Genomic DNA, 22188 nt, shown 5'->3' with positions numbered 1-22188 from the left:
AGCAGGCTTCCTGGGAAACAAGACGCACTGGCTGGAACACTGTGGAAGCAGCGGGCGTGCAGCCTTTCTCGGGGGCTCCGTTCCCTGGTCCGGATATACAGCGAGAAGTTTGTCCCAGTGCGCGTGAAGCAGGGGACACCCCGATTCAGCTAGAACCGGGCCGGGGTCTGGAATTCCCAAACGCATTCATGCTGGAATTCCAACACCAGAGCGAGGGGGCTTCCGAAGTCCGGCTCACGGAGCTGACAGCACCCCCACTTGGGGCATCCGATGCCTGTGAAACGCAGAAAGGGAGCCAAAATGCAAAATTTCCCCGAGATGAAGGAATCGCTCCTTTTGTAAAGCACCTCGGAGAACACTGCGGAGCTCTGGAGAGAGGCTACCGCGAACACCTGCCGGAGAGCCCAGCGGGACAGTAGCTCCCACTTCCCCGCCGACCGGCCTTGCCCCGGGCTGCTCTCACGCAGGCGCAGTTGCGCCGCGCTCGCGTCCCAGCGCGCATGCTCCGCCGGGCCGCCGAGCTCCCGGCCGGCGGCGGCGGCAGCGGCTGCGGAGGAAGTTTCCGCTTTGCCTCCACCCCGGTAGCAGCTTCGCGGCCGGGGACAGCTTCCTCCGGACGCTCCGCGAGCTTTGCCGCCGCCGCACGTCTGTCACAGGACCATGGGGTTGCCCAAGGGGCCGGAGGGCCAGGGTCTCCCGGAGGTAAGGACCTCCCTCTCCCTGACACGTCCGGGTTCTTGGGAGAGGGCCGAGCCCGCGGGGCGGCGGGCAGAGCGGGGCCCGGGCAACGTTTGGGGCGCCCCGCCCCCTTCTCAGGTGTGTCCCCCGCGGGGAGAGCTGGCCCTGTGCGCCGGGGACCGAGCAGGTCCCCCTGCCTGGGCGGGGGCGGGGACAAACTTCAGCCGCTCTCGGGTCCCCCGGGACGGAGGTGGTCTTTGAGCCCAAGACCTAGCCCCACGCAGCCCCAGACGCCGCGGGGCCCGGGGTCCCACTTCTCCCAGGCAGTGTCCCCCGACTCCTAGCGCCGCAGGGCTCCCTCGAAGCCCGGGGCTGCTGCGCCCTGGGAGTCACGAGACGCGTGCTGGGACGGTCCGGGCTCGGGTTGTGCAAAGGGCGGTGACCTTGTGGCGCCTGCTGCCGCCTCGAGGGGCGGCGGGGTCCCGACGGCCCGCCCCACTCGCCTCGGTGCGTGCAGGGAATGCACGCCAGACCCTTGTAGCAGCAGGAAGTTTGGGAACCGTGCACGCATTGGCTTGTGTGTTGGAGGCTACGCGCTGTCCGGTGGGGCTGTGTGGCCCGGCAGAGCGCCTGGCGGAAGCGTTGCTGCTTCCCCAGAACGTAGCGGGTGCCTTTCCTTACAGAGGTGTTTGTTATTAAATACTCACTGGATCCTGAGGGATAGGATAATCAGTGGTTTTCGGATTTCCACATTGGCTAGGAATAAAGGGAACGTGCATGTCCTTTTGGCTGCAAGTGTCATATAGCTAGGTGGTTTGCAGGTGTCTTCTCTTCCAGTCGATTTACTCCAAAGCTAAGTCTAGAGTACTAGATTCTGGAAAGAAATGGAACCCACACTGCACCTCTACCCCCCTCCTAAAGTTCTGAAGCAGTCATTTGGCAGGAGGACTGATACCTTGACATGCTGAGTGGTTCCTTCGCTTTCAACTGCCTGTCATCCCGCCCACCCCACCCCCTGCCAATCCTCAATTCTTTCATCCCACAAGTATCCAGTAATTGAGGGATCACTGTTCTGTGCATAAAGGCTGGGGATATAGTGATGGAAGGACAGACTTATCTGTCAGTGTATGGTCCCAGAATGTAAGTCCATTTTGTTGTAATCTTAGGAAAACCTAAGAAATGTCATGTTGTCAGAACCCTTGTATTAGGTAAAACCTTACATGCAAATTACATCGATGGAATGGGGGATTGTGAAGACAGAACTGTATCCTGGTATTTGATATTTCTTTTTTTGGTCACTTGTTTATTTTACGCTCTCATCAAGTTTTTGCCTGGCCTTTTGCTACGGACTCCTGTCTGGCCTCTCAGGTTTCACCTTAAATCCCTCCAATTCAGTATCCCACAGTACTATAAATGGGGGGGGGGGTCTTTTTTTTTTTAAAGATTTTATTTATTTATTTGACAGACAGAGACAGCAAGAGAGGGAACACAAGCAGGGGGAGTGGGAGAGGAAGAAGCAGGCTTCCCGCTGAGTAGGGAGCCCTGATGGATCCCAGGACTCTGGGATCATGACCTGAGCCGAAGGCAGAGACTTAATGACTGAGCCACCCAGGCGCCCCAATGGGGGGTCTTTCTAAAGTAAAAAGCAACATGATCCTCTGAGTCCTTCGTTTAACCCTTCTCTGACTGCCAGGAGGCTGGGTCTGATTTGTCACTTTTCTAGGGACCTAAGGCAGTTCTTGGCAATTAGGAGGCATACAGGATAGATATAGTTAAATTACTATCATTTAGTTCAAAGACTAGTACATATGACTATGGATAGTCTGTGTCATTAAGCTGTCACTAATCCAGTTAATTCCTTAAATTCAATTTTTTAAACCCTTTACTGTATGTCTGTGAAGGATAGGAAGATAGCTAGACTTGGCCCTGCCTTCCAGCTTCCATGAACTACAGTACAGAGCAAATGAAAATTTAGCATGCCTGGCTTAAGAGCTCACAGTCTTTCATCTTTATCAGAATTTTAGTTTTTTAACAATGGATGTATTAACCAATCTGATCACTTTTTATACCCTCAGGAGAGGGTATTCTTTCAGTCACTATGTGTTAACCAGTGGCCCTTTCTCATTTTGTTTCAGTATTAATCTGTGAAGTGAATGTGGAGTCTTATTAACATTCTCCATTCAGTGTCTTGCACCAAGAAGTTATTTCACAGGTTATATTGCAAAAGTGTACATACTTCTCCATTCTGGTGGTGAGTGGATAAAAAAACATGGGCCATGCATCTGCCTTGGGATTGGCCAGTGGGTGTTCATTAGGTACAAGGCAAAGCAGGAATGATCCTCCTGGGATGAAATGTCCTCTTCTTGGAAGTGTTTTCATGATAAGTGATGATTGAACAAATGAAGGGTTCCTGTTTTACATCCTAGGAGTTTTAAGAAAATACTTATATCATCCCATTTTTCTCTTCTACTCCATCTTTGTGAACCATATTGCTCTTTACCTTCTCATTTCTTTGAGTCTCCCCACTTAGAGATGTTGCTTAACTATCCCACATCTTTTGCAAAGGAAGAGAAGGTGTAAAAAGTTAATATTACTTTATTTTTCATGTCCCCTAAGAACCAGGGAATACTTTGATAGGCTGGACCAAGGTGATTTGAGAGAGGAGTAAAACAGGCTGTCACCTGTACCACCTCCTATTGCAAGAGATTGTCAATCACTTTAATAATTCTTTGTTCAACTATTTGTTAATCTGTAAGCTCCCTCTCCTGGCATTTGTACTTCAAAATAAACTTGAATTTCCATTATCAGTGTCATGACTATGAAAACATTTTGTTAATCCATGACTGGCATAGGTCATGCACTTTATGTGATGATTGAACATGTCATTCCATATTTAATTGTCCTTTGAGCCTAAAGCTACTTCAGAAGAGGTGTTAAACATAACTGAATGATATATGGGTTTTCCTGATCCAGCTAATAGCCCATTTCAAAAGACAGGCATATATATTAACACCAGACATTTTACTCAGAAGAGGTTGCAACTTAATTGTATGAATGGCAAGAACTATAAATAAAATAGAAATGCAGAGGAGTGACCATTTCAGGCAGCATTTGTCAGGGTTGGCATCAAATAGGAGCTAGAATTTGAAGCTGGTTTCTGGGTGGCTAGAGAATATCAGAAGGGAAGGGGTGTGAACAGTGAAGAAAGGGGAATGAGCCATGCTTGAGGTTGGCCATAGCCATAACTGGATTGTTTTGGAGGGAGGTAAAGGATGAAGCTGAAAAGACAGGTTGCCGCCAAAGATCTGAATGCCAAACCAAAAACTTTGGAGTTTATCTTACAGACAGTGTATGATGTGTTAATGATAAGGACTGGGGGATGAGCTAAAGAGGGAGGATGTGAAAGCTGTGATTTAGGAAGGAGTGAGGAAAACGGATTAATAGAAGAAAGATTGAGAGGCTATTGCAATAGTCCTGGCATGAAGTGTAACTAAAAGGGAAGAGGGTAAATGTGACATGTATAAAGGAAGAGTTTACAGGCATTGTTGGGTGAGGGATAGTTAGAGGTGGGTACAAGAATTTGAGCCAGCTACACATTGGCCGTGTTTTATATAGAGAACTGGTTTTTTATGTTCTACAGTAACGGAAGAAAGGAAAGGTACCGTTCATGAAAGTAGATGGAGGCAAAAGTACTAGAATATTTCAGTTGTTTTTAAGTTGTAGATCAACACCTGGGAGTGAAGGTAAGATACAACTTAACTTTTTAAAATTAGATCCCTATTCATACATTAGATGAATTTATTATTTTTAAGGCAATCCCATTATGTGGCAGTAATCATCCTTCAGTGTATCTAGGTTGAAAGCCCTCCTTGTATTTGCTTTAGAGATCCAAAAGAGAAGTGCAGAGAAAGATACATACTTGAACTCCCTTCTTTGTTCTTGCGCTGTTTGTCAGTAGCTTCTGGGACCAAGATGTGCATAAAGTTTTAAAAAAAAAACAACAAAAAAAAAACCTTCTTTTTGTCTGTAAGGAGTTTATAATTTAGTCGGGAACCTGTCAAGTAAACAGTGTGTTAGAGAACAGGAAGGTAATGTGCTGTAATCTTCCTATCCCTGGATTCCTTCAGCACCAGATGAATAATCTGTACTACCTGTGTGTGTCTTCTCCCACTACGTCTGACGATTAACACAGCTCATTGCGGCCTGAGGACGCTGTTCTTTATGGCAGCCCTGTGTCCCCACGCTCCTGCATGAACAGTGAGACAGCCAATGTCACCTGCTCCTTAGCTGTTAAATTGTGGCATCAGGGGATACACCCGGTGTTCCTTTATTTAAGTTAGCTTTTACCAGCCTAACTTTTAACTTTTGTTTTAGGTAGAAACAAGAGAAGATGAAGAACAAAATGTCAAGCTGACTGAAATTCTGGAGCTTTTGGTTGCAGCTGGGTATTTCAGGGCAAGAATTAAAGGCTTATCACCTTTTGACAAGGTAAGGGGAAACCTTTCTAACCATTAGGCTGTGTTTTGTTGGGACGGAATGGTTTACCAGGGCAGAGAAAAGAGGGAGGGATTGTGTTTTTACTTTCTCCGGTGTCCATGTTTCTCTGTGATTCAGGTTTGTTACTAGAAATGTTCCAATTTCCTATTACAAGAAAATAAAAATGTATCAGTAGATATGCCTTGAATTCCTTTCCTGTGTACAGAGCTTTGGGAAGTACAAAAAAGCATTAGAAATAGTTCTTCCTTTTAAGGAACTTACAGTTTGAGTGGAGAGATAAAAGTTATGTAAGATAAAATCTGAGTTAATAAGGAGCTGTCCCAAGTCAGTGTGCTCACAATTGCCACATATTCTAATGATGGTAAATTTTGAATTTGGAGGAAAGAGAAGTCACTATGGGATAAAGTCTGTTAATTCAGCAGAACCTTCAAGAATCATGCACAAGGCATAGTAATAAGTGTTGAGGGCACAGAGATCAGACCAAGGCCCTGTACTCAAAGAGCCCAGCTTCTATAGAATAGGGAAGGAAGACAAGTAAAGCAACATACATAGAATCAGTGTCACGATGCAGTAAGTGCAGCAGAAATGAAGCTTCCAGATCAGACAGAGCAGGCCAGGAAATCTTCCCGGTGGAAGAAAGTGTTGAGTGCTCCAGTGGGCCATGGCCTGGCTTTGCATAACAATCACTGTGGACTATTTTATAATACAGATGTTGAGGGCTCACCGTTTGATAGTTTGGTTAGATCTAGACTGGGGCCTGGAATCTGTAATTTATAGGCATCTCACATGTGTCTAAACACAGCCAGAGATCAGAGTCCCCATCAAGCTATATCTGAAAAGGATTTTGTTTCAGGGTGGTTTTTTAACCTCGGTCTCATTTGCATCTCTGAGAAGTCCTCTGAGAAAAGTAGAGCAGGGATTCTCCTCTCCTTTAGATACATGAAAAAAACAAGATGTGTGGAAATTCAGTAATGAGCCACAAATGTCAGCCTTGCTACTAACCTGTCTGATTTGCAAAACACATAATTCCTCTGGAATCTGGCACTTACCTGAAACTGGATTAAGACTTCTCCTGGCTGAGAATTAATGTCCATCCCCCTCAGTATAAAGAGGATCTGTGAATGATATGTCCATTTCATAATATAAGTCAGCTACTCGGTCACACTAGCCACATTTCAAGCGTTCAGTAGCTGTATGTGTATTGGACAGTATGGACACAGAACATTTCCATCGCTGCAGAAGTTTTATTCGGTGGTGCTATTTTAGATGAATTGTAGTTGATGGAGTCAGAAGGACACATGCACTCTCTCTCTAAAGATACATACTTTGTATGGTCATTGATTCTATAAAACTTACATTTTTTTCTCCCTTCCATTTCTTCCCCTCTCCCCAAACTAGAATGAGAAAACAGATATTTTCTTTGTGTCTTGCAGGTAGTAGGAGGAATGACTTGGTGCATTACCACTTGCAGCTTTGACATAGACGTTGATTTGCTTTTTCAGGAAAACTCTACAATAGGACAAAAAATGTAAGTTATCAGAGTTTGCCATGGAAGAGCCTAAAGGGGAGAAGGGAGCTGACTTCTGAGAGTCTACTATGTGCCAAAAGTTGTGCTAGATGCTTCACATATTTCATTTTAATTTTCATTGCAACAGGTATTATCACAGTTTTATAGATTATGAAGTGGAGGTGGATAGAAGCCACGGTCACACAGCTAGCCTATAAGTCCTTTGATGCTCAGACTGTTTCTGACACTTTCTCTCTCTCTCTTTTCTTCTAGTTTCTTTGAAAGATTATCGTCACATAACATTGTATTAATTTAAGGTGTACAGCATAATGATTTGGTATATGTATTGCAAAATGATCACCACAGTAAGTTTAGTTAGCATCCATCACCTCATATAGTTAATAAATGTTTTTTCTTGTGATGTGAACTTTTTCTTATCACAACTTTTTCTTGTGATATGAACATCTACTCTCTTGGCAACTCTCAAATATACAGTACAGTACTGTTAACTCGAGGCTCCTTGCTGTACATCACATCCCCAGGACGTATCTATCTTATAACTGCAAGTACCTTTTGTACTTTTTGGCTCCCTTCACCCGTTTCCCTCACCCCCCACCCTTCACCTCTGGCAACCACCAGTCTGTTCTCTATTTCTATGAATTCAGTTATTTTGGACTCCATATACACATGAAATCATACAGTATTTATTTTTCTCTGACTTCTTTCACTTCGCATAATGCCCTCAAGGTCCATCCATGTTGCTGCATATGGCAGGATTTCCTTTTTTTCTTTTATGGCTGAATAATGTTCCGGGGTGTGTGTGTGTGTGTGTGTGTGTTTACACACACACCACATCTTCTTTATCCATTCATCCATGGATGGACACTTAGGTTGTTTCCATGGTTGGCTATTGTAAATAATGCTGCAATGAGTGTGGGGTGCAGATATCTCTTCAAAATACTGATTTCATTTCCTTCTGTTAAATACTCAGAAGTGAAATTGTTGGGTCATATGGTAGTTTTATGATTTTAAAAATTTTTTATTTTTTAATTTTTTGAGTAACATCCATACTGTTTTCCATAGCGGCTGCAGCAATTTACAGTCTCACCAGCAGTGGACAAAGGTTCCCTTTTCTCTGTAGCCTTGCCAGTGTTAGTTATCTTCTTAGTTAGTCTTTTTTGAGTTTAGCCATTCTAACAGGTGTAAGGTAATATCTCATTGTGGTTTTGATTTGCATTTCCCCGATGATGAGTGATGTTCAGCAGCTCTAATACTTTTTCTAATACTCTCTAAGAATTTCCAGTGACTGCTTTGTTTATCTCTTTCCAAAGGCAGCTGGAAGGAACGTATTTGATGGAAGTTGAAGAGAGTGAGGAGAGAATCTTTCCTTCCCCATTGCCTCTGTGTAATGCAGAGCCTCACTTTGCCTGCCATCAAGAGAAGGCAGCATGGACTCCTTGCTAGAGGTTTCACCTGAGTGTAGCCTGCCCAGTCTCCCATAGCTCACCAGGGGCTTGGGGATTTCATTAGACCACTAGGGGTCCCCAGTTCTGCCCAGCCCTGCCAGTGGGCAGCTGTGTGACCTTGGACAAGCCTCAGTTCCCTTATCTGTCAGGAGAGGGATTTGTGATTTCAGATCTGTGTGCATCTGTGACTTATTTAATCATTTTTCTGAAGCTTTATTCTCCCCCAGGAAAAAAAATCTTCCAAATGGATTAAAGGTGGCTTACAAATATGCGTATGAAGCAGTGATAGAGAAAAGGCGAAGCAAAGCAAAAGGAAAACAAATCAAGTTGGGGATAAGGCTACAGCATTTGTCATGGGCCACAACATGCCTTGTTTTCCTAAGGGTGGGCCACAGATTTGGTTCTAAGCTTTCTGGCAGCCAACAACAAGAGAAAAACATGATAAATTACCCAAGTCACAGTTTCCATACAGAAGAAAAGTCGGTGATTCCATGCAGAATCACCAAAATTCTTAGAATAATAAGACCAAACAAAGGACATCTCTGGGCTGCTCATTAAAGGACATATTGTCCTCTGTGACACTGTGCTCGTCAGTGCCCAGCCATGAACAGCAGAGCTCTACGTCTGTAGCGTCTGTCATTCTGGGACCAGGGCATCGCAGCCAGTGACCTGTTGTGGAAAGTCCTTTACTGGGAATCTGTGGGATGGAATCTAGGCGTGTGGCTCTGCTCTCTGCTGGCTGGGCTAATCCAGACATAGATTTTTATTCTTGTGTGTTTGTTATTTTGTTTTTATTGTGTAGGTGCTACATCCATGAAGTAAAAAAAAAAAAGTTCAAATACTGCCAAAGGGTACAAAATACACAGCTAATGTCTCTCCCAGGACCCTGGTTTTATTCCCTGGAAAGAATCATCTTTGCCTATTTAGGTTTTAGATTTTTCAGAGAGCTCACTTCCACATCTCTAACTTTGTATGTTTCATTCAGATCTGATAAGAGGAGGAATTTAGCTCACCTGTACTACTCACTACATCCCCTTTGTCTCCCATCTTCCAGTCTTGTAATTATTATCTGTTTTTCTAGGATCACTTGAATAGCTTTAACCTATATAAGCTTCTGTTTCTTGACTCATTTTCATAAGATGGTTTTTCCTGGTTCCTAGCTATGTATAGTAAATGTTTTGCTATCTGTTTTTCCTTCTTACTTTCAGCCTCCATTTACCATCATATCATTACTCTTACAATGTTCAGGGCATAATATTTATAGTTTGTTTTCTATAATAGCAATTAAATTGTCCATGCTTTATCTACAGGTAGATTCTAAAAGTAAATCTATAAACAGTGTTTACAATAAGAACTAAGAATTGTGATGGTGCCAGAGAAAAAGAAATGTAGTCTTCTGGACCATAATGGTGCTGTTTGATGGAGAATATTCAAAATATTGCAGTCAAAAGGAATCCTTATTTATTCATTGACTCACCAAACATTTATTGAGTCCCTGCTTTGGGTCAGGCATTGTTCTGGGTACTTTGGATATGTTAATGAAAAATGTCCTGCCCTCACAGAGCTTAGAGTCTTTGCAGGGGGGAGACAGACCAGACGAGATCGGGCGCGTTCAGGGTGGTATGGCCGTAGACGGAGACAGACCATAAACAACTAATTTAATAAATAATTATATATAGAAGTAATACGTGCTATGGAAAAAAAAAATTACAGCTGGGAAGGTATATGAAAAGGGACATGGTTTGGAGGCAGTTGTATAACTTTAAGTCAGCATGGCCTCATTGAGAAGGTGATATGGGAGCTAAGACTTGAGAAAAGAGGGTTCCAAGCAAGGGAGACTCTGAGTGTGAAGGCTCCAAGCAGAAGCTTGCCTGGAGTATAGTGAGGTGGGGGGAGGGGGGGAAGGGCAATGGAAAAGGTGCAGACAGGTTGTGGGGGCCAGATCAGGTAGAGCTTTGTAGGTCAGAGTAAAGACTTTGAGTTTAGTCCAAGTGAGATGGGAAATTCTTGAAGGGTTTTGAGCAGAGGAAGAACATAATCTGTTCATAATCGGTTTTAGGAGGAACCATCTGATTACTGACTAAGGGGGTGAAGTTGGTAGCAGGGAGATTCTTTAGCATACTGTAGCCAGGCTCACGGGAGAAGATGGTGGCCAGGACAGTGGGCTGGCAGTGGAGGGATTCTGGATCTGCTTTGAAGGTAGAAACAACAGGATGTCATGACAGATTGGATTTGGGTGTGAGTAACAGGGGAGTCAAGATGGTTCTGAGGTGTTTGGCCTGAGCAAGTGGAGGTGGTCTCTACGAAAAGTCACTGGAAATCAGGCACACTGTAATTTGTCCCATAATTATACAGCTTATTTTCCTTGAGTTTCTGATTGCTTTTTTTTTTCTTTTTGACAAAGAAGCACATAGCCTTACCTGTAGCTAAGATCAGCCAGATTCTTAGTCTGTTTATTAACATAAATTCACCATCTTCTCGAGGACACTCTTGATTGAAGCCTCTTTCTGTTTCAGCTTAAGTGATTGCTTTTGGTACCTGCGGCACCCCTGATATGCTGGGATTTCTTTCAGTTGCACTCTTTCTGCACCAATCTTACCATTTCCTAGATTCTATCTGTCCCTTCTTCCTAAATTCCCTTGGTGCTTTACAGTGGTTCTTAGCCCCTTTTTCACCGTGGTGTCCTTGGGGGTTATGATACTTTCCCATCAGTGACAGTACTCTTAATAGATACTGGAGTACAGTGTTTTTACACAAATTCTTAATCTGAAATCAAAAAACAATGAAAACAGGCTTTTTCTTTCTAAGTGTGGATACAAAACTCATTTGGGAACAAAACATGACCTGAACTTTTTAAAGGCTATTTATAGTCTATACTGATCCCACTTAGGTGAACATTCATAAGTTTTGCTGCAGAAATAATAATTTCTTCAAGTATAGATTTCACTTGGGCCCTACATAATATACAGTATATGCCTCTTAGGTACAGGAATGTGCAAACATCTAAAAAGTTCTAAATTCTGAAACACATGTGGCCCCAAAGGGTTTGGATAAGGGGTTGAGGATATACAGTATTATGTTCTCTGGTAAGTACTTGATGTGCTTTTAAGTTCAGAGCCATGAACTGTAATTGTGGGCAAAGCTGGAGACTGCGGTTTGCAGGACTGAAGATCCACCAAGACTCCTAGCAATGTACTGAATTATTCAAAAATCTTTTCTGTTTGGTTTTGTAGTATGTTCTGGTTAGGTGCAATTTAGACTAATACTGCCTTACGTTTGCAGTGCCTCAGTATGTCCCAGCTGATACGATGGGGGGGGGGCAGGTAGCACTGTCTGAGGAGTGCACTTGCCTCTTGAGGGCATCATTATCTTTCAGGCTGTTTTCTGTGTGTGCCCAATTGAGGCCTTTCTGTTCTTGTTGATCCTTTTTTCTTGAGGGTTTCAAGAGCTTCTGCCTTCTGTCTATATCCTCCTTCTACCCTCCCAGCCTGTCCTAAAGCCCCATGACTGCAGAGTCCTATGCCCAGAGGTCATGAGATTTTAGGCTTCTAATTGAGTTCAGTAACACACAAGTAGGAGGCACCTGTGTGCAGAGCACTTGTGCATGCATTTTACTATTTCATCTTCACAGTAAATTTGAATAGGTAGGATAGGCATTATTCCTTGTTTTATGATGGGAGTATTGGACCAGTGGGATCAGGTGACTTGCCAAAAGTCCCAAAGCCAGTGATGGAGCTGTAATTTAGAGCCTGGTTTAATTCACTCTCTTTCAAACTGTTTGCAGTGGAGGAGGAAACAGTGTACTGAACACTCTTAAAAGCTGAAGGAATCCAACCAATCACCTGTAGTAACAAGTGGCCATTGTTCAAATCTTAGGCTAGGAAACCTGACTGGGGACCTCTGCATTTGTCACTTTCCCAGATTTTCAGAAAGTCAGAGAGTCTACCCTGAGCTCCAGGGAGAAATGGGCTGGTGGGCTTCTACAAGAAGTCCTCCTGACTTTTGCCGCCTATCCCCAGCCTGCCTGTGTCTCCCCCACGTCCCTCCCTCGGTCCAGCAATGTTTGTGCCTCCAGCTGCTTCCATATGCTGCAGAGTAAGACCTCAGTCTTGGCAGTGATTTCTGGGAGGCAGGTTTAAGAGGCTTATAAACCCGGAGGTGACCCAGGGCATCCTTCCCTCAGGGCCCTTATGACCTGGGAAGGTAGTCAGTCTCTGATCAGTGGCCAGAAACAACTCGGTCTGAAGGTAGAGAGGGTTGGGCTAGATAGTATTGGGGGTCCGAGACTCTTATTTTTAAGCTACTTCAGTTGCCCATGCAACCAGTAACCCTGTGCAGACTCAGATCTGTAGCCACTAGGGGGAGCTTTCCTCCCACTGAACCCAAATATAACTGAGTAGAAAGGCCCCATGTCTATCAATAGTTAATACCTGCCCTGAGCAAGGATGCCAAGTCAGGGTCATCTTCATTTGCTAAGCTTGGAGTTTAGGGAACAAGGCCAACTAAGCACTAGTCTCTTCCCCTCACAAGTTTCAGAGAAATTAAACAAGGCATGAGAGTCTGATGGAGATTAAAATGAAAAATAAAGTGTGTTATAGAGAGGGCCTTAAATATCCTGCCAATTGGGTTCGTTAATACTTTCCAGGAATAAACATAGTTTTCTTGTGTATTCTCTAGGGACCATTCCTTGGGGAGCCGTTTAGCTTTTCTCCCTGAATTTTACTTAGTTCCCACCAAGACCAAGGGGATGGAACCTACTAAGGGCAGCATAGGTAGGACAATAATTGCTGTCATCCAGGCCTTTGTTAGATGTTGGTCTTAAGGGTGTCTGTGTCTTGGGAAGGATTATGGAGCTGCAGAAAGATAAAAGTTTCTTTGAGCAAGGAACACTTTGGGTAGACCCAGACTTGCTGAATTTGAAGTTTCTTGTAAGACCTGGGGAAATAGTCCTCACTTGCAGAGAAAGCCACAGTAGCTGCTGTAACCAGCTAAGATTTTTTTTTTTAAAGGGTTTTAGGTGGGACTATAACCTAAACTATCCATGTAAGCTGAGGCAGAGGCTCCCATTTCTCCATATGGCCCCATAAGGACATGCCTTGCGACTCTTTCTCAAGGCAGACCCACTAAATAACCTCTGTTCTCTCCTCTTGAGTCTGATCCAATTAAGATGTAAGAAACAGGAACCCGACATCTGGAGATTAAACATCAGCTGAGTAGAGAAGGAAACTGAAGTCTGCCGTGGGGTGGACTTGCACACAGATCTCTCTATCACTCCAGCCGTATAAGTGCCCCACCCAGGTCCAGGTGGGAGCAGGGGGAGGATGCTGGCCTCCTGACTGAGCTAGAAGGATTCTCTGGGGTCTCAGGGAACCCCGTTCTTCCCCCCCCCAACTCCCCGATGTTTCCTAGGACTGAAGCAAGGTGTTGGAGAGACATCAGAGTGCCCCTTGTGAGAAGCAAAAAAGTTCTGCTCTCTGGAAAAAAAGAACAAGGATGTGGTTTCCCCAAATCTAGGATTAATTTTAAAGTATTAAAAAAATGAAAGGTTATTTTTTATTTTAAAAATACTTTTATATGACAGTGAAGAACTCCATTTTTTTTTTTTTTTTTTAAGTATAAGGCCCCATGTTTTGTCTTAATATTCTGGGCACCCGGCACGGGGCCTGGTAATTATTTGTTGCCTGAATGATATTTAGAACAATTTTTTTAATGTGTAACCTAGTGGTTCCCAGATCTTTGGAAAAAGTAGGTCAATAAAACAAAACGTAAAAGAACATAGAGCACCGAAAACTTTCTATTTTACCATGTAAAGATGTTCAATAATAATTACTACCTCAAACATCACCACAATTTCATAAAGAAACAGTGTAGTTTAACATAAAAAAGATAGGGAGAAAAAAATTCTGGAATAAAGCATGAAAGCAGTATTATGGCCTCAGTCGCACGCATACATACCATCTAAATTGTGCTTATTTTTCTCATTTTGTAGGCAGCCAGGGGAAGCTTGGTTATGGTCTGGCACTGAGAAGCCCCAGAGTCTTCTGGAATGCTACCCAGACTTGAGAGATGTCTTAAGGGCCACTTAGTGTGTTCTCACTCTTTGCTTGTTGTTTTTTCCAAACAGAGCACTATCAGAAAAAATTGTCTCAGTCCTGCCAAGGATGAAGTGTCCACACCAGCTGGAGCCCCACCAGATCCAGGGCATGGATTTTATTCACATATTTCCTGTTGTCCAGGTGAGAGCCTCTTTGTGGTTTCTTGTCCTCTGCACGTCAGGATTCCTGCAGCGGGTCTGGCTAGCAGGCCATCTGGCCTAGATCCTGGGTCTAATGGGTGTGGTGTGGAATTAGGGGAGCAGGACAGGATGATGCTTCCTGATGTCATTCTCAGAAGGTAGACAGTATTCCATCCCTTGTACCCTGGTTTCACCGCCACCTGTTGTGATCTTTGAATGTTCCCATTAATTGGTTTTCGTTGCCCTTTTGGTAAAGATAGAACTCTGTAGCCCCCCATGCTCTGGTCCTGTCCCAGCCTAACTTTATTCCTCGCTCTTCTTTGTTCTTTCTGTTCTAGCCCCTCTGACTTTCTTTCCGATTTTCTCATACACATTATGCTTCCTCCTGTCACAGGGCCTTTCCCTCAGGCTGGAAAGCTCTTCTCTTTCTCTGATTTCCTACTTAATCCATATTCATCTTTCAGATTTCAGTTCTACCAAATCTCCTCAAGAAAGCTTCTGTTGACCAGCCCCCCAGTCTAGAACAGGCTCCTTTGCTTTATCCATTCATACTGACCATATTCCTTTCCTTTGTAGGGATCTTCCTAGCTGTAGTTTGTCACCCTGTGTATCTGGTCATTTCTGCCCCCCCTGGCAGACCATGAGCTTCTTGGGGGCAGGCACCATAGCTGGCTTGCTCACCAGTACCTTGTGGGAAGTCTGGTACCATGTCGGCAGTTAGTCTTTATTGGACGACTGGATGTCTGATGGGAGGTTATTTCCACTCTGGCTGTTTCCCGAGGCTTTGTGACTAAGTGGCTCATGCTGTACAGCCCTCTGCATCCTTGCAGTCTGGTGTCTCAGCCTCCTCCGGGCACTTTGAAAAGAGGAGGAGCAAAGGGCCTGCTGTGTGAACAGCGCTTTGCAAATGATCCTAATAGAGTTCTTTGAAGCATCTGTTATAATCCCAGTCTTTACGTCTGAGGCAAGTGAGATGCAGAGAGTAACTGCTTCGCTCAAGGGCAGAGAACTGGTGTGCAAGACAAGCAAGACTGCAGTCTGAACTCCTTGTCACTAAACCTTGTACTGTTCCCACTCTGCTGTTCATGCAGCCCCTGCTTGAAGAGTCTGCCAGTCCTGCGTTAAGATTATATAGCACAATCATGGAACACTATATCTAAAACTAATGATGGAATGTATGGGGATTAACATAACAATGAAAAAATTTTAAAAAAAAGAAGATTATATAGCGCAGGGGTTGAGAGTGTGGACTCTGGAGACTTCCTGGGTTCAGATCTTGGCTCTGCCACTTAGCTGCATGACCTTGGGCAAATGACTTCACTTTTCGTCTGTTAAATAGAAACAATAATAGTACCTACCTGACAGAATGAGAATTAAGTACGGACCGGCACGTTTTAGTAAGTGCTTTATAAGTATTATATAGTTTCTGGTTTTGTTACTGTTATTGGGGATTTCCCCCTGCATTAGACTTTCAATCAAATCCTATGAAATTTGTAAATTGGAAGCTAAGACTTTAACTCAGAATTTGATTCATTAGGTTCACTGGACTTTCTCTCTCTGATGCAGCAGGGATGGTACCTGATCCTTTTTGTGAAAACAGGTAATAGGGACCCTGTGTTGATTATAACTGAAACTTCCACCACCACCATGCTGTGAAGTTGTTGGCTTTTCCCCCAAAGCCTGAATCTCTAGTGATTACACCTTACTCAGCCCTAGGCTAGAACTTTGAGAGCAAAAAATCTGGTCCAGGTAGGAGAAGGTGACGAAAGGGAAGTGATCATCTGTCACTAGTTTGGGTATTTGGGAAGTGATCATTTGTCGCTAGTTTGGGTATTTCGAAAGTCTGAATGTTCCGTGTTGTACATGGAATGCTGGGGGGGCCTCCTGTCTGGATGTGAGAACCAAGGTTAGTAGTTACCAGATTTCTTAATTACATGGATGTGTAAAATTTTAAAGCAAAAATGGAGGCTGACCCATGGTTGCCACCTGTATTTTGCCAGGCAAGAATATCTTTATAAAGTAACAACTATCAAAACAAACAGAATCTTTTTTTTTTTTTTTAAAGATTTTATTTATTTATTTGAGAGAGAGAGAACGAGAGACAGAGAGCATGAGAGGGAGGAGGGTCAGAGGGAGAAGCAGACTCCCCGCCGAGCAGGGAGCCTGATGTGGGACTCGATCCCGGGACTCCAGGACCATGACCTGAGCCGAAGGCAGTCGCTTAACCAACTGAGCCACCCAGGCGCCCAAAACAAACAGAATCTTAAATACAGAGAACAAATTGCTGGTTGCCAGAGGAGAGGTGGATGGGGGATGGGCAAAATAGGTGAAGGGAATAGTAAAGAGATACAAACTTACAGTTTTAAAATAAATAACTCACAGACATGAGAAGTACAGCAAAGGGAATGTAGTCAATACTATTATAGTAACATTGTGTGGTGACAGATGGTGACTGCATTTATGGTGATGAGCACTGAGTAGTGTATAGAACTGTCAAATCACTATGTTGTACACCTGAAACTAATATAACATTGTATATCAATTATACTTCAATAAAGAAGTTGTTTTAAGTAACAACTATCTTTCTCTGGCATTTCCTAAAAGAAAGGCCTTTTAACCCCCAATCTCAGAATAAAGGACAGTCCTTTCAATGGAATACTATGAAAGTATTATGAAAAACTAACCACATGCTTGTAGTTTTTGCCTGTTTTGCTGGAGACCAGTGAAAGAGCAGTCGTCGAGCTAGCTGCCTTATGTGCCTCTGGAGGCTCACCACCTGTGTTCACACTGCTTAGCACAGCTCTAAGAACACTCTGGATGCCAGCCCAGAGAAGAATGGGTCTAACTTCCGGCCCCGGTAGTTCTAGATCACATCTTTTTCTCCCACGCCAGACAGGTGAACCCCGTGAGGGTAGGTACTTTCCTCGGATGGTAGGGACCCGCAGCAGAGCTCGGCTATCCAAGAGGTTCCCTCCATAGCCCTTCACTCTAGGAACTCCAAAACAGCGACCAGTTCTCTGAATCCTAAGACTCCTTACCTTCCTCATCTCATCACACTCACCAGGATCCAGCCAAGTAACAACTCAGTGTAGATCTAATTCATGGAGGAACATCTGAAAAAGAAACAACTTTGAAAGTCCAGAAACTGGATCTCCCCATCCAAAGGAAAGTAGAGAGAAATTGAGTTGAGCAAGGAGTCAGCCTCCTTAGTTGTCCTGGGCCACGGTGCTGGGTCGGGGTGCGAGAGAGGGGCTACAAAAGCTCTGAATACTGTCTGATCTTCTGTCCTGACTTCTGGGTCATTGTTTGGAGGTGGGGTGGAGTGGACTGATGGAAATAAATGGAAGATACTAACAACAAAATAATATTCCTCATAGAGTTATTTGCAGCCACCCCCATCTTGGGCAGCTATGTCCTAAACATGTCCTTTACTTGAGCTGGCTGCCCTCTGCGAGCAAGCATTCTGTCCGTCCCTGCAGGAGCACCATGCCGTATGCCACGTGTCTGCTTTCCTAGGTAGCAAAGCCTTGCCAAGTGTGCGGTGCTCGTGGGGAAATACAACTACTTCCACAAACTGCTTTCGAGATGTAGTAGCTCTCTCTGGACAGAGCATGGTGACTCTGACAGATGGCATCCCCCTCCATAATGCTCTTCAGTTATAAAGGGAATGCATGAAGAGCCAGGGAGGAGAAACAGAGGCTGTGTTTCTGTATTTTGCATTCTTACTCTCAGAGCACCTGGATCTTCCACAGGTTATGGGGGTGTGCCTGTGTGTGTTGCCATTAACTGGAATTATAAGTAGGGAGCAATGAAGAACAGCTAGTTCTGCGTATCAGCCCAGTAGAGCTGGAAAACATTTCATAAAACTCATATGTCCAGTCTTCCGGTGTGGAAGAGCCTCTGAGTTGCGACTTACAGCCTTGTTGTGCTTGCTGCCTACGGAGCAGTGGACAAATTGTGTAGTCTCTCTGAGCTTCAGGTCTGTACAACGTGGCTGGCACCAGTCACCTTATAATGTTGTGTGGATTAAGAGAGCAAATGCTGTGAGTGCCTGGCTCCCGTGAAGCCTAGGGCTGTGTACTCAGCAAGCCTGTTCTCACATCTGAATACTTGGGAGGTTGTTGGAATCAAGGAAACAAGGGATTGTGCTAGATGTTCTCTGAGGCTCTCTTCCCTTTCCCTGGCCTGTGGTGCAGGCAGCACAAGAAAGAGAGTAACGTTCAGATCTGCCACGAGAACCAGGTGTCTGTGTAACTATATTTGTGTTGTGCTTCAGGCATTCATAGAGCATTCTGGTCCTTGTGATTTCATTTGCTCCCACAGTAGCTCTGTGAGGTGAAAGAAACAATATTCTCACCTCTACACAGAGGGAAACTGAGGCCTGAGCATCCGACGTGAGGCTTTAAGGCTCCTGCACAGCCACTCTGCTCTAGATCCCATTGGATCTCAGCGTCTTAGACGCCCAACTGGCTGCTTTTCACATAGGACGGTAGGTGTGGATAGTTTCTCATCACCTGGCCAGTTCAAGTGTGGTGATTTCGGTTCACGAGTTGTACCATCCCTGAACTGGCCTTTACCACAGTGGTGGTTCATCCCTATCCTCATGTTTCCTAACTTTCTTTCCCAGTGGCTGGTGAAGCGAGCTATAGAAACAAAGGAAGAGATGGGTGACTACATCCGCTCCTACTCCATATCCCAGTTCCAGAAAACCTACAGTCTCCCTGAGGTCAGTATTCTCCTTTTCTTTTCTCATCCAACTGCAAGCATGTGTATACACTTAGAGACTCCCCGGGAAGGAGCAGAGTAAGCTCAGGCTCCTCTGTGTGATGTCTCTGCCCCTGCCTGGGCAGCATCCTGGTACGTCAGAACTGCCTCTTTAAATGGGCCCTGGGTGTAAAGCCCTGCAATTTTCTCCTTTTCTCCCAATTTTAGTACTTGATTCAGAACTTCTATTAAATTATAAGAACATGAGTATTTTTTTTTTAATAGTCATATAAAGCTTTTCAAGAGACCACCTAGGTCATTGCCTAGGGCATTCCTATGGTAACAGTTTAATAGTAACCACCCCCACCGCAATAATAACAACAGATAGCCACTGAGTACTTACTACACTCAGTCCCAGCCCAACACATGCCTTCTCCTCCTTAATCTTCACAGCTGCTCTCTGATGTAGGTGGTGGTGTCCCCATTTACAGATGGTGAAACTGAGGCTTAGAGATAGGTGGCTTGCCCAGGGTGTCCGAGTTCATAAGGATTTGACCAAGAATGCTTGGCTTCACCAGTACGCTTTGTGGTCCCCGTCTTTCTTACTGTTGTGGGATCTGTTTTGGAGCCATCTGCAGAGGCCCTAGCTTCTGCCCATGTAGAATATATTCCACTTTGTTAAAAGATTGAGGCTTCTGCAGGCAAAGCTGTGATGAGAAATCAATTTGTAAGATAGGTTTCTGAGAAGTCCGGTTGAGTTTCAGTCTTCACACAGGGTTTGTTTAATCCCTGTGTTTTGTCTTGCAGGATGATGACTTCATAAAGAGAAAAGAAAAGGCCATCAAGACAGTTGTCGACCTTGCAGTAAGTTCCCCTGCCCCTGTGTAAGGGAAGGGCATAAGTTCATAGCCTCCAGATAGCCCTGTGATTCAAATCCCCAAACCCTTGCCCAGTCCCTCCTGGGATTGCCCAGGTGCTGACCTCAGGTGGGTGTGTGAGGGAAGCCCCGCCTGCCTCAGTGCCCGTACCTGGATGCCAGCATTTATGGGTAGAAAGTGCCACAACCACTGCCCTGTGTTTTTCTTAGTTCCAGTTTTCCAGGAGAAATTTTCCAAACCCATAGCCTTTCCTCATTTGTGCGAGTGGCAGGTGTAAACTTTGAATAGCTCCTCTCGAACTGGAGGTGGTAAATTGAGGTTAGCACCCCATGATGGCTCTGGAGAGGCAGAACAGCTCCTGAGCTTTGTGTGGGACACACTGGGATGGCCTTGGTCACTGACACAGTGAAGCTTAACCATGGAGTCTGCACTCGCATGCCCACTCCCCCAGTGCAAGGGGCAGAGGAGAGCTTTTCAAACCTTTCTGGGCCAGAGCCCAGCAGAACCTCGGTGCCACACACCCAACCCCAGCCCCAGCCTTCCTACCTGAGCTGCTGGGAATGAAGCCACAGTGCCTGGGGGTAAGTTCACTTTCTTCCAAAAATAATGCATAGTGTTATTTTGCATTTTTCCCCCTACTTTAAGAATACATGTGTGATCTTCCAAGGTGATCACTCTAAAAAGAGTAACAATCATTTGATGACATGAAGTGCTCGTTTTAAACAAGAAAAATCTTGTCACTTTAGAGTTGTGATTTGTATCTTCTTCACAATTCCATTTTGGAAATGGAAGGAGTGGAAAACCTTCAAGATAGTTACACTCTGAAGCCAGATACTGTTCTCAGATACGGTGGCGATATCAAATAATAATAATAACAGGACATGATATGACATCAGAGTAATTTTTTTCCCCTAGTTATGAAATAGTTGTTCAGTTTAGACATCCCTAAAGTTTTTTGTTTTTTTTTTAAAGGTTGATAGATACAGAGGAAGAGAATCAACCTTAATCTCACAACAAAGAAGCAGTTTCTTTTGGTGCTTGGACATATTTCTTCCATTTTTTTTTAAGATTTTATTTATTTGTCAGAGAGCGAGAGAGAGCACAAGCAGGGGAAGCGGCAGGCAGAGGGAGAAGCAGACTCCCCGCTGAGCAGGGACCAGGGATCATGACCTAAGCCAAAGGCAGACAAGTAACTAACTGAGCCACCCAGGCGTCCCTCTTCCATGTTTTTAATGTGCATTTTTATACCGAATTGGAGTCATAACTTTAAATAAAATTGTGGTTTTTTTAACTTACCAATATAGTGTCTTTGTAAGCTATTAAGGATTCCTCCTAACTGCATTTGTCATGAAAAATATTAACCAGTTTGTTGGCTATGTGGTTGCTTTCTCTTGTTTTAAATGATGCTTCATTTCTGGAAAGCTAGGAGAACCAAGTGATGGCATTACCTCTCATCCAGGGAATTGGGGAGCCCGGGGCAGGAGAGGAAGGGAAATTCTCTTTGCCTTGTAAAGCCTGTCCTATTTGAATGTTATACCAAGTCTGTGTGTTACTTATTCAAAAACAGTAAACAAAAGTAAAATTTTCTAAATGCTTAATTGAATATCTTCTTGTGTAAATCTCACTCTGAGCCCTGGGTAGAGAGTGAGAAATAATAGTTTTCAGCCTTATCACTGGGAAGAAGAGGCCAGCATAGCTGTCAGTCATCCTATCAGTGGAACTGGGCCTGGCATCTCCATACCCATTAAACATTTCAGGCCTCTAGAGACACATTCTTTCTTCTTATTTGTAATGGAGTTTTTAAAGAAAATCCGCCTCTTCTGCTTGGTAATGTGACTGCATACGATTTAAGGAGGTAATGATAATGACAAATACCTGGTGCCCAGACATTGTTGTAAGCATTTATGTATACCTTACCTAGTCCATACAACAATCTTCTGAAGTAGTAGTATTTTCTTTCCTTTTTTATAGGTGAGAAAGCTCAAGCACAGATAGGTTATATAAGTTGCCCAAGGTCACATTGGTGATGATGGAGTCAGGATGCAAACCCAGTCTTGTAACTACTATGCTGTGGGCCTCTAGATAAAATGCTGTTTACAGCTAATTCAAAAATAATATCAAGATAAAGGAAAATGGGGAAAATTTGCAAGTCTCTTGATAATAGTTCAGATTGCTCAGTTGATTTCCTTTTTTATGTGTGAACTTACTCCTTAGTTGACTGTC

The 22188-nt window shown here is 44.2% G+C and overlaps 1 protein-coding gene across 1 annotated transcript in view; it reads left to right on the top strand.

The window, feature by feature from the left end:
* The first annotated feature begins 520 nt into the window (after window positions 1-520).
* Window positions 521-22188, top strand: part of CCDC93 (coiled-coil domain containing 93) — an 88803-nt gene continuing 67135 nt past the window's right edge. Inside the window, exons 1-6 of the mRNA XM_032411886.1 lie at window positions 521-702; window positions 5053-5166; window positions 6609-6703; window positions 14273-14384; window positions 19011-19109; window positions 19895-19951. Coding sequence (XP_032267777.1) covers window positions 661-702; window positions 5053-5166; window positions 6609-6703; window positions 14273-14384; window positions 19011-19109; window positions 19895-19951 — 519 coding nt within the window. The 5' untranslated portion in view covers window positions 521-660. The remainder of the gene's footprint in view (window positions 703-5052; window positions 5167-6608; window positions 6704-14272; window positions 14385-19010; window positions 19110-19894; window positions 19952-22188) is intronic.

This window comes from Phoca vitulina, unplaced genomic scaffold (genome assembly GCF_004348235.1).
Source record: "Phoca vitulina isolate PV1807 unplaced genomic scaffold, GSC_HSeal_1.0 scaffold1, whole genome shotgun sequence".
Taxonomy (NCBI): domain Eukaryota; kingdom Metazoa; phylum Chordata; class Mammalia; order Carnivora; family Phocidae; genus Phoca; species Phoca vitulina.
Note: the sequence above shows the minus strand (reverse complement) of the source record. Positions and strands in the feature narration are given on the sequence as shown.